Source organism: Lipophrys pholis (assembly GCF_963383615.2).
Source record: "Lipophrys pholis genome assembly, chromosome: 8".
Classification (NCBI taxonomy): domain Eukaryota; kingdom Metazoa; phylum Chordata; class Actinopteri; order Blenniiformes; family Blenniidae; genus Lipophrys; species Lipophrys pholis.
In genome coordinates, this window is record NC_137630.1 from 9,736,847 (window position 1) to 9,749,953 (window position 13,107).

Sequence of the window (13,107 nt, forward strand, 5' to 3'; positions counted from 1 at the left end):
CACGTCCAGCTCTCACGTGGGGAATGTTAGCATCTATGTAGAGATATAATATATATATCTATATATATATATATTTATTTATTTATTATATTCAATGATGAATGAGCCATGCTTGGAAATGTGGGAATGTGGACGAAAGATATGGCACCAAGACAAGGCCGTACCCAGAGATCATCAGCGAGGTCCACTGTGTTCAAGTAATGAGCGAGGATCAGAAATGAAAGGATGGAATTTTTTTTCTTGTCTTTTCAAAGTTGACATTTCTTTTAAAACAACAAAAGAGAAGGGAGTAAACTCTCACCTCTTTTTTTGGGGGGGGCGAGGGGTAAAAAAACACCATAAAGAAAAATGGAATTGTGTGGATGGAGGTGCAGATTGAAAAAAAAAAAAAAAAAGAAAAAAGGAGCAAAATATATAAAACCAAAAATTAAAACAACATATTCATTTTCTTTCCATATAAAAAGCGATGAAAAGTATACAAAAATAGAAAATAATTACAGCAGGAGACATGGGCGCTATGGAGGGAGCGGATGGGAGGGTTTCTTTTCTTGTTGATGTTGTTTCTCGCTAGGTTTTGTCTCTCCCGGGTTATTTGGCGGCGGAACAGTGTAATATTTTGGGGCTGTTTAGGGCGTCCTCCACCAGGTGGAGCTCCACGCCGTCCACCACCACGTCTTTGATGCAGCCCACAAAGCCGGTGCTGTAGGCCTTGGGTAGCCGACGGGCCACGGAGAGCTCCTCCAGACCACCTGAGCACAAACAGAGACACGAGGATCAGAGCCGCTTCACAGAAACAAACCAAAACAACCCATATTTGAAGGAATTGAGGCGAGCGACTGCGTGAACACAATAAAACTGGAGTGGGCCGGACCGGGAAAATAGCGCCGTAATAATCTTTACGTTATACCTTTAAAGTTCTTCTCTTTGTTACGCGTCGAGGACAAGTTTTGAAAAAGTCTGTTTTCGAAATTAGTGTTGAACAAAATCACAATTTCAACATAAAGCTAATTTTAATGATGTAAAATAGAGTGAAATGTCCCAAAAAACATCAACAATTGTTGCATTATGCAGCCTTTTGCATGCAGGATCTTAACACTCTCAGCCTGACAGCAAGGCTTTGAGGCGACTGCTAGTTTTCATGGCAGCATCACAGACATTTTATCTTTGGTCTCAGTGTTGCGTTATGTATTATAAAATGTTATGTTTCTTTGCAATTTGCTTTGGCGTGCCAATTTAGGCACACGGGCCCTATGTTTGACACCGCTGCTCTAAACCAATATTAGATGTTCATCCACTCCAGACTCGGGCAGCGCTGCGTTAAAAACAGACATTATTCAGTAGGTTTCACAGAATTCACAGAAAATTCAAATGTCTCCTGCGGTTTAAATGATTTGGGACATTTAGAATGCCGTGTCCAAATACTTTGCAGGTCAATCCATCCAGGTTTTATTCACACTTGCCTGAGCACACCAGCTTTTTCTTTTTTAGAAATTAGATCGCAATTTCAATGCCAAACACTTTCTCCAATCATCACAAAAAACATTACACATTCAGTAGTGTGGAAATCCTCAGGCATGACTGCTAAATAATCCTCAGTGTAGACTCTAAGACCCTTTAAAGATCAAACAGCAGCGTAAGAGGTTAGTTTTCATTGCAAAATAAGCATGAAAATTCCATCAACTGCCCCCCCCCCCCCTTTTTTTTTTACTTTGCTACAAACTACCACGGTAGTTATTCGGATATTCTCAGGGATATTTCATTTCCTTTGATATTTCCCATGATGACACCGTCTGATGGACATGACAGCAATGACAGGTTTATTTGTCAAACCAGCATGATCAAAGGGAGGAAGGAGCCTGCACGGCAGCCATGAGAAAAAAAAAATAGGAGCTCAAACAGAAAAAAAAGAGAGAAAGGCTGCTTTTAATTCGACAGGGTGTATAAAGCGCTCAAAAGAAAAAGTACAACAAATGAAAGGTGGTGACAGAGTGTAACATGAGGAATACCTAACATCCTCATTATTTTTAATTTGTTCCCAACTTTGCCGCGCGGCGTCGCCGTGTTGCGAACTCCCCGGATATCGTCTGTCCATCACACGCGGCGAATCCACAACTGTGACTGCCGCTTCTTGAGAGTGTGAGTTCTTAGAGGCGCTGCCCTTCTGTTGGAACGCTCGCGTCCCGGCTGATAACGACACACTTCTTCTGTATTTGTTTCAAACACACTGAGAACACAAAATCAATGCTTCGCCGTGCGTCTCTAAAGACTGATCACAGAACTCGCAGCCAGTTTACGGATGTAAAAGGTTCCAGTGTGAAACGACCTTCCATCAAAGAAATGGCACCATAAGGGACTGGCGACGGCCGGTTTGGGGACAGTTTCCGCGGCGATACGGCTCTGATTTGATCCGTTGTTGGTGCCGTTCAAAAGTTTCAGTGCGGTGAGCAACACAAAGTCAATATAACTCCCTATACTTTATCTCCCTGTTAGTGGGCTGGATTCCAAAATGGTCTCAGTGAAGTGGAACGAGCTGGCAAACTGGCCGATTTCAGTATCCGGCAATTGATAGACTGTGTGATCCTACATATGAGGAATCAATTAAAGCAAAACGCCCGATCGTGACGGGATCCAGAGGCTGTGCTTACGCTGTAAGGTACTGATTTGATAGCATACTTTCCTTCCATTCGTGCCCTTTGAAGGAAGAATCAAATCACTATGAAATTGTTCGGGGTGATCACCTTTACCAGATTACAAATCGTTTCTCTCCCGGTGGAAGCAGTGATATCATCCTGGGTAACAGTATAGCCATCTGGACGAGACGAGGGGACACCTGATGTTTTCATGGGGCTGAAAAGTACTTTGGCACTTTGGCCAACAGATTCCAACTCCAAATAAAAACCAAGGAGAATGTATGAAGAACGGTTCTCCTTCATCCAATAGAGTTCCAGAGATTAAAATCAATGTTCCTAATTACTGCAAGATTTGGTTTCTGAGCGAAGGCGGCATAATAAGCATGACAGTTGATTAGTATCTCCAATGATGGTTTAAAACTTAAACCAGAGTGTCTGGATTGGGAGGGAAAATAGCTGTGTAGTTATCTGTGAGGCACGAATCACATCTTTGTCTTTCCAGATGCATATAACACATCATCTATCAGATTAAATCAATGTTGCTCCTATAGGAGGATCCTGCACTGTAGGAGCAGATTTCACGCTTTTAAAGAAGCAAATTACATAAAGCTACCACAATCTAATTATCAACATAGATGCTAAGAGTTGAAATTAGGGATTATCTTATATGATAGTTGAGATCAGTTGACTGCTCTAAAAATGGAAAACATTCAAAATTCAAGTTCTAAATATCCCAGAAACTTCATAAACCTTCACCTCAAGATGAATCCAATTTAAATGAAACCTTTTGGTGCAAAATACAGTAAAATGTTCTGTATCACTGATATTTCAACTCTGGTCTCGGTGTTGTGCTAAAAAAATGTTTTCTTTGAAAATGTTACAATTGACATGGAGGTTTAACTGGACTGGAGCCTCTTGCAGGCCAGTTTAGGCCCACGGGCCCTATGTTTGACAACCCCATTCTAGAGGATACTACGAACACACCGAGTTGGTTCTGCAAGAAGCCCTCTCCTAAACGTCCCGATGTTTGATAGCACACTGCAAGACGTGGGCTGAGGTCTGACTGGTGGTGGGCGGCTGCATGAAAGTGAAGCATTGCCAAGAATAAAACACTAATCAGCAATATTTCTGACTAATTGTGCACATTGAAACCAAACTGTACTCAGGGTATATAATGGTTTAACGCCACACTCAGTCTTAGGTATGACAAAATCCTAAGCTATTTAAGTAGCAAATGCACACCTGAACAACCCTGAACCCAGTTTGTAAACAACGTTCCAGTGTTTTCTTACTACTTTAAGGATGCAGCAGCCTATAAACCGGCATAGACGGCTAACCTGGAACCAAAGTGCACGCTTTTTGGTTTTGTCTGAATGGGTAATAAGTCCTTGGCGCATTTACTGATCATAAAAGTGATGGTTATTAATTTTGAAGTAACTCCTGACACAAAAGAACAGGAAGGATGAGAGATCACTGACAACTTAACCTAATGTACGGGTAGCTCAAGTAGAAGATCCAATTGGAGTGAAAAAAGCATTTAGTTCAACTCTTCTGGCAAAACACCCGGCAGAATAACAATGTGTGCCTGGATGTAAGTGCATCGGGATTCAAAAGGCAAAAGAAGGTTGCAGTCTGACTCGGTTTGTTTGACTTTACACTACAAACACACCCATTAAGACATAAAGTCGAGGCCTTTAGGAAAGTGCACCTTAGCATGCAGATCAGGCCCCTTTAAAATAACGAAAGTGGACTCAGACACAGCCGGCTGCACTCGCTCCATGCCTTTAAAATAATCAAATTAGGACCATTTATGCCATTTACCCATTTAATGGGTAATAACAATGGGCAATTTTGAGCAAAGAAAGGTCAGTGATTTGCACTTCAAAGCAAAGGTTTAAGTTCCTTGTCATTTGAATTTTCCTTTACCTTCACATTAACTGTTCCTTTTCACTTCCTTTCCATTTCTTTCCCCCCACTCAGTCGGACCTCTTTGCTTTCTAAACTCAGTGTCATAATGTCTCTTTGTGGAGGCTTGATGACCTAATTGCAAGGTGTATTAGCTGGTTCCTTTACCCATTTGATGGTGCTTTGAGCCAGTCTTTTTGAGCCTGCACACCCAAAGCAGTCATTAGTGTCGTTCTCACTAAATCAGCACGAAACATCTTTATCCCAGAAAATCTGCACTAACTGGGAGAGAGGCTGACCCTCGTGTTTGATGTTTTGCCCGCCTGTCATCTCTCTTCCTCCACCTCGTCTTCTCCCCATCGGTTATCTACACCGTCAGAGCCTTGCTGCATCTTCTGCCTTCATCTCAGAATCCCCCCCCCACAACCCCCAGCTTCCCTTCCCTTCGACTCTCCCCAGCTTTGTCCGACTGAAGAGTTCATATCCCCGTCGAGCTCCTTACATTCCCCGTCCCTGCCCCCGTTAATCGGATTGTGCGCCTCCGAATCGGGGAGTCGACAGGGCTAATTTCATGCGAGTTACAGATGAATTAATGATGAACACTGAAAAGGGGATTTAGAAGGGAGGAGGGCTCTCGATGGGAGGGCTGCGTGAGGATTAGATATTCTTGCTGCAGGGCTCGCTCAGCACCTGTTCCGCCGCACTGCCTCCCCGTGCGTGTTTGTCTGCGTGTACCTGCGATCGCGGGCGCACCTTGAACACGCCGCGAGTCTCTTAAATGTCACTCAGGCTGCCTCTCCTCTCAGACCTGCCTCTTTTCCGCCGCCGCGCCGCGCATCTTAAAAGAACAGTCTGACTTTACTTGGCTCGGTGTTATTTCCTCTGAATGTTCAATCCGGCTGTGCCGCGCGTGTGTTCTTTCAGAAACGATTTCTCTGAGCCAAGTTCGGGCCAAATTGAACTCGAGGCAGATAACAGGCCGACTTTGGTCATTTTCAATTCAGGAGAGCAGACAACTTCTGCGTTAGTCAGATAGCCTTTCATTTCTCAACTCAATACCTGAATAGGCTTGGACATTTTTTTCCCCCAAACTGCAATCCTTTCTCCCTGCCAGAGTCTTTGCTTATCCTCTGCAATGCCAATGAGTTCATTGCTCATTTCTGGCAGCTTTTTACCAGTAGCTGGGACGGAAAAGCACTACAGAATCACAAGTATCCCCCTCCTGCCTTCTTGCATGCCGTTCAAGTCTGAATGACGGTTACACTGTATGTGTGGCCACCTACCCAACCAGAGCGCTCCGTCTGTGTCCAGCTGTGTCGCAGCCAAAGGTGACGACCCTGTTACTGCCGCCTCGTTCCCGACCTGTAGAGAGCCGTCTCGAAGTGCTCTGAGGAGAATAAAGAGAGGAAGAAAGGAAAAAGGAGGGAGATGCAGTTGCAAGTCAGTCTGATGTATGTGCGACATGCTGAATAGCTGTAAATTGCAGTTTCATTTAATCTGAGGCATCGAGACTCTATTGCTCCACTGCCGGTACACTAAGCACTCACATAAGTGCCTTTGCCAAGCAGCGTTCTAAATGTGCCTGTCGACCGGCTAACAGATGCCACGAGAGCGCCATTCATTTTAGGTGGCTCCGTGCTGCGCATTAGCACACACTTAAGAATTGTGAAGACAGGGCAAATTTGAACCCGCTAAAGTGGGTTTCCCACCGCGAGGGTATCATTAGAGGCAAGCCAACCACAGATCGCTGAGTAACTATGTGAGCCGCGTGCCACACGCTGTGATTTACACCATCATCAACATCCAAATTATGCCATCTTCCTGCAAACTCCGTGGTCCTTCCTGCAAAAAAAAGTCCAGGATGAGATCTGGCCAAACCTCGGCTTGTAATGAAAGCAGCAGCTTTTTGGAGGATCGATTATTCTTGCATTGCAAACAATCTAATTACCCCCTCGTACTTAAAACCCCAGCAATGTTTGCGATGCCAATGTTCAGCTGCGATCAAACGGAACGCGTTTTAAAAGATCATTTTCCAAAATTAAGGCAGTTAATTTGTTTCTAACGAGTCCATTATTTGACATCACCGTGAGACAAAAAGAAATGCAGGGTTTGTGTTTTTCTTCTTCGAGAAGTTTCATCCATCTGCGCAAGAAAAACCTGTTTCACTGTTTTGACAGCATAGGAAAGCTTTTATTCATGTACTCGCTTCTCGCTTATACAGTATACCCTTGACTGGTTACAAATTCTACCACAGTGGACTGTGGCTAAAAACGTGTTTTGTGTGATTGGATCGCTACAGGATGAAGCTATACCAGACGGATGCACAAGAGGATACACAGCTGGGATAGTGTTTGATCCAATCACTTCCACCACTGGCAGAAATGCACTGTGACCACATCAAACAGGAGTGGGAATCTAAATCTGTTGCCGACATACAAAACTCATGAAGGTGCTGATCTCTCTTGATTTTCACAAATGAAATCCGAAGCATTGACAAAGCCTGTGCAGTTCTGGAACCTAATGTTCATCTTTAAAGGTCCACGTCACAGGGATTACAGAGAAAAGAAAAACAGGTTGGAATGCTGAAATCAATGCTGAGACCAGCGAGTGCTCTTCCACAAGTCTACAGGTTTTATGTTAAGTGTGGGGAGGATGCACACCTTTCACTGTTAACCCTTTCTGGTGTATTCAGTGAACACCAGAGACAATATGTCAAAATGTTGAAATCTGTGCTGAAAAAAGAACCTTATTGTTTCATTTACACAACATAGAATATGTCAAAAAGCACAAATTACACACATTTCTCTATTTAATGGATGAAAAGCTCTAAATTTGATTAATTTCTCACTGAACTTTTGGAATAGATTGATTAGATGTTGATTACCTCAATCATACTATATAATGTGCTACTTCAAACAACATGGCTTAAATATGACTTACTAAAAGCATTGAGCATTTGTTTGACAATTTGCACAAAATAGTCACTGGAAAACAGAATTTTGATTTTTTTTTATCCGTGGACCATCAGATCATTAAACAACTCTCCATCACATGCGATCTTGTTCATGGTAACTTTATAATTTGTCTTATGTGTGCACATGTCTACCTTTTCATACTTCTAAAGTTTATATTTATCTAGTTACATTATGCGTATGTGAAAAATTACACTTTTTTTATAATGATGCACAAAGGCAGCAACGCCTGTAACATCAAATGAGACCTATAACGACAATAAAGCTATCCTATATTTCTTTCATGTCTATTTCAATTTTTCCATAGAATTGGGGTAAAAATACCAGCAGCAGCAACTTTTCCAGTGTTTAGCATTATACTTTCACATATTGTACGATTGCCATCATTGTATAAATATAAACTTGTACGAAACAGGAAGAAATGCAAAAGTTAAACACTTTGACATGTTTGGCAAAAGTAAAGAAGCCAAAAATAGACCAGATCTCCAAACAAATGATGGTTTTGTCCTGCAGCATGAGATCAATGTGAATGTTGAACATGCAATAATAATATAAGATGAGAATGTAAGCAGGTTGAATATTAAGATGTAAGTTTAATACCAAGTGTACAGGAGTGAGTGTTTGAGAGCATTCATAGATTCATCCTGGCTTTGCTCACTTCGGGGGATTCTCCATTCACATTCAGCACAGACATATCCCAGTGACTCATTTTCCTGTATACACGATCAAACCTACGGTCCCAGTGACTGACTCCAGTTTTCTCTTTGCACAGGTGCCTGAGATGTTTACAACACAGACTGGCAATCATTAATCTGATTAGACTGTGGTTACTGAAAATGAGATCACTTTGGTTTATGGCGTGCTCAGCATGATTAAAAGCCAACATAGCAGTACAGATTTGGCTGATCCACGTCGCAGCGTGCGATAGGTGGAGAGAGCAACAGGGAATATTAACCATGCTATCGACTTTAACCGGCACTGGGCAGTCACTGCGATCTCTGAGGGCAAGAATGGGAACCTTAATTCATTATGAGCCCCCCCCCCCCAAAAAAAAACCCCAGAGGGCCTAAATGTGAATGAGTACTTGTCCCAGAAGGTTATTTCAACATTAGGGCAACTACATGAATGAAAATGATGAGCAGATTTCAAGGAGAAGTTCATTTAAAATTGAAAATAACTTTTTGTTTCTCACACTTTTAATTTTTTTTAGGAAGTGAGAGCTCATGTAGCACAAAACTGTTCAGCTGTGGGAAAGACTACTCCTGATTGGAAAAGACAGAACTTCTTCACTTTACTTCTTCATCATTTCATAACTGAAATGTTTTTATCTTCGGGTGTTATTTGTGTTCCAATTATGCCACTTGGCATGACGCTGGAGGAGACGCACAAAGAAATGTGCACGAGCCTTCTTTCTCTTGCACACATGATTAGAGAACTTCAAAGTATCCCGAATTTGACAAGAATGACCGCATTGACTCGGATTTCACAGCTTTAGAATTGGTTCGAAAAAAATGTGCCGTGAGTGAGTGCTTCTGTCCATTTCTTCAAAATAGCTTTTAATATCTGACAGTTCTTCAGTCTTACTGTGTCTTTCTGATGTTATGAACGTTGCTGCTTAACTCCTGAGGTCCACTGTAATCAATATTATATGTGCACAAAGCTCGATTTCTCTTCTTTCTGTTTGAACTTTCTGCATATCGTGAACAGAATAGGAATTATAGTTAGGATAAACACACATGTTCCTAAAACAAGGCAATATTTTACATTTACATGCAAACTTAAAATATATATCAGGGGTGTCGAACTCCAGGCCTCGAGGGCCGCAGCCCTGCACGTTTTCAATGTCTCCCTCCCCTGAATGTCCTGATGGTTCATCACCACATTCAGCACAAAGCCAGATAACGAGCTACTCATTGCAATCAGCTGTGATGAAGCTGGGAGACATGCAAAACGTGCAGGGCTGCGGCCCTCGAGGCCTGGAGTTCGACACATGTGATATATATCGTAACCTTGGATACTAAAGTTTATATAGGTGGCTGTGGTCGTCTTTCAATCACAAAGTTGGTGGTTTGATCTGTTAAGGCAGTCAAAATATGCTCTGTAAGAATTCAATTTATGTGAAGACAGCGATTGACCCAACTGTTGGAATATTTGATGGTGGATCAGAAGAATAAACAGTAATAGAGCACAGCTGACACAATAAGAGCTCCAGCCTGACAGTCTGTCCTGAAAAAGGCAACGCTCTAAAAAGGCACATTTAATTGAATTGAATCGAATTAGTGCAGAACAAACCTGAAGGCAGTATAACACTACGTTAAAGTTACAATCCTGGATGTTGGAAGCACTTCTTGTACGTTCAAATACAACGTGGTCTAACAGTGCACGTGATGAAAATGCAAAGCGTTAATACGGACAGTGTTCTGAATCTGTATTCATTCATTTCCCACCTACGTTTTATATGATATGCAAAAACATGTTGGGATGTTGCAGCATGTTCTCTCTTTTTGAACATTCATTATCGTGTCCCAGCAATTTGACACGTAACACGTCACACTCATGCATGACCAGGCATGCAAATAACCTTAATCTACAACTAATCAGAATCGTTCCAGTGCTCGGGAGCAGCACAGCGGCGGCGGATTCACGCAAGAGATCACACAGTTTGCAGCATCACAAATACAATGTGTATTAAGTGCGATGGCGGTCTCACTTTCTCAGAGCTGTTTCCACCCTCCTCCGCCTGCTCACCTGCTGGCCTTGATGCGTATCCAGCGGTTGGTGTCCACACGCACCGAGGAGCGCAGCACCACAGGCTTGGAGCCCAGGTCATACGTCATCTGGACGCGCCCGTCCACGATGGCCAGGGCGATGTAGTCCGAGCGCTCCACGCCTTTTCCGCTCCACAGCACCAGGCCCTGGGTCGCCTCGGTGCGGATGCTCAGCTCGAATTTGTTCACCAGCAGAGCTTTCTCACTGGCAGAAGAGAACAGAGATGAGTTATCTTTTGGTCTAACGTATCAAAAAACAAAAGAGACACCATCTCTGGCGTGGCTGATCCAGCTCAGTTGGTGGGTGTGTTTTATTTGTGGTATATGAAGCGAGAACCCTCTGCTGATGTCTCGAAGGCATAATACCCATGATTCAACGATGACGTATGGGTCTCTTTGCTGTGTCGTTTAGATTGAAGGCTCTGCGGTGAATTTTGAGGGGGATCAGGATGCAGGCTGGGTGTATTTGTAGCAGGGGTCTGTTTTGTTATTAACATTCGTACATTCTTCTGAGCCTGAACTGCACTGCTGCTCACGGCTTCCTGTGCTGCTCTGTGCGCCGCGCCGCGTGTGTGTGTTATTTAGGCAGCTGTTTGATCTCCGGTCTCTTGACTGCTACAGCTGCAGGGGTGATCTGGATCCAGAGGCTAGGAGGCTTCCATATCGCCTTAAGAGGCGCCGCACACCACTGCCACCGCCGTGTGAGGGAAACACACACTGCTAACTTACCCCCTCCTGTATGTCACATCCACTCCCTGCTTTAATAAACCACACTTACAAAGGCTTCTCTGAGAATCCAGCACAGATACAGTAGCGATCCAGACAAGCACCCCTTCAATTTTTATTCATCTCTTTCTGTGCAATTATGGAATTACTTCCAGGTACTGGACAGGTATTTAAACACAAAGACAAAGACAAGGTGAGGACGTGTACGACAAAGAACCAGTGACACTTGAATTAAATAAAAGAAAACAACAGCAGGTCAGAGCTGGACACAAAGATTAGACAAGACAAATGACAAGACAAAGGATTCGGCATAGCAAACATGGCAGCACATGGAGTACAGACAGGACAGAAGATGTGAGGAGGTAAAGAGATAATGAGTATGGCGTGTCTCCTTTAAATGTTTCTTTCATTTCTTCTCATATTCTTCTAATAACTGATAATCAATATTTTAAATAAAGCAACGTCTAACAGCACAGGGCAATAATACTTCTGGTTCACCTCAGCAGGAACAGCAGGAGAAACTCTACAGATTCAAATGTGATTTTTGACCGTCAAAAACATGCTTAGGATAGAATGTTCGACCCCCCGTGATTAACTAAACCCACTGAGGTAAACAGGAAGAAATAAAAGTATGATTTCAGAGCATCAGATTTTTTTTTTTCCCCTCAGGGGAGAGGAAAGAAAAAACAACAGAACTACAGCTCAGCGAACCCACTCCTGGCAAACCCTCAAAGAGCTCACAGGGCCCAATAAATCTCCATCGCTGCGGCTTGTCACAGATAAGGTCAAGGTTATTAAAAGTGCTGAATATATCATGAATAAAACAACGGCGGCTAACAGCAGTGTAAAGCTCATATACACCACCGAACTCATAGATTTCTGCTGTGATCTTGTGTCCTTTACACAAGTGCTGGAGTTTTATCTACTTCATGTATGTATTCAGATCCTCAGCAGGCGTCTCAGGGTGCAGGACTCTGTTCTAGCTCTAGGTGGCAGTGGTGGTTAGAATAATGAAAAAAATCCATGCGGGAGAGCGTCTCCTGCATTAGGAGCTGCAGCTCTGATTGGGTTTATCACAGCTCTGAACTCAGGGATTTATTGAAGCATAAGCAGAGACTCTTTGTGATCAGTATTGGTAACTCTATCTCAATAATGGAACCGTTGTCTCGGTGGAGGAGGATTTCGCCCTGCGAGAGGTCGAGGAGGGCTTGTCAGGAGGAGGGCAGGAGGAATGAGGAGGCAAGCAGGCGGCAGCAGAGTTCGAGAGCTTCGAGAGACTCACCTCTGGTCGGCCGGGTTCTCCAGAGACTCGGGACTTAAGGGAGCAGGGTGGAGGGGGAGGTAGAAAGTCAACGGCATGCAGTGTGAGCGCAAGGAGAGAGAGAGGAAGGAGGGACGGACGGGGAGGAAAGATGCTGTGAGCCCATCAGGGCGACTCACAGAGGTCTAGTTTAGACCCGGAGCTGCAGAAAGCACAACTTATCTGCCCCTACTACAGTATCGACCGTGTCACGAGTCGATAACGACTGTTGTGTGATCAGAGGAAGTGTGTAGCTTAGCCCCGATAACACCACAACCATGAAAGGAGGTTCCCAGGGGGAACCCACACAAGACTGGGCCGAATGACTAATGCACCAAAATGCCTTGGGATCAAGCATTTTTTTCAATGCGGCTGTCAAGATCAAGTACATTCACAGTACACCAGGGCTGCCAAACCTCCCGTGCATCATATATCAGATTATGTATTTATTGATATCCATCAGCGGTGGCAAAATACTCACTTCGTTTGGAAGAAGAGCAAAAAAAAAAGAGTCATCATAAAAGTAGATATATAGAAAACAAAGGACTCGATAAAATCCGTTTGTGGGTCGCGGGGGTGGCAGTCTGAGCACTATCACCCAGATCACATTGGACCGATTAAGAAGCTTTCCTGCCGGTGGTGAGCCCACGGGAAGGTGGCGCCTGGCGTGGGACACGGACCCACTACCTGGAGATTGTGAGTCTCATGCTCTACCAAGAATAATGGGATAATCTTGGCATTCACCCATTATTGATGTTAAAAAAGTTTACTCTTTAATTCATAAGGTTTCATATAAAGTCAAACTT

General features: G+C 43.5%; 1 protein-coding gene across 1 annotated transcript in view; it reads right to left on the reverse strand.

Moving 5' to 3' along the window:
• Positions 1-249: 249 nt before the first annotated feature.
• agrn (agrin) overlaps positions 250-13,107 on the reverse strand; it is a 315,332-nt gene continuing 302,474 nt past the window's right edge. The window contains exons 34-36 of the mRNA XM_080470074.1: positions 10,256-10,480; positions 5,819-5,922; positions 250-749 (exon numbers count right to left, since the gene is read on the reverse strand). Of these exons, the coding sequence (XP_080326200.1) occupies positions 589-749; positions 5,819-5,922; positions 10,256-10,480 (490 nt within the window). The 3' untranslated portion in view covers positions 250-588. The remainder of the gene's footprint in view (positions 750-5,818; positions 5,923-10,255; positions 10,481-13,107) is intronic.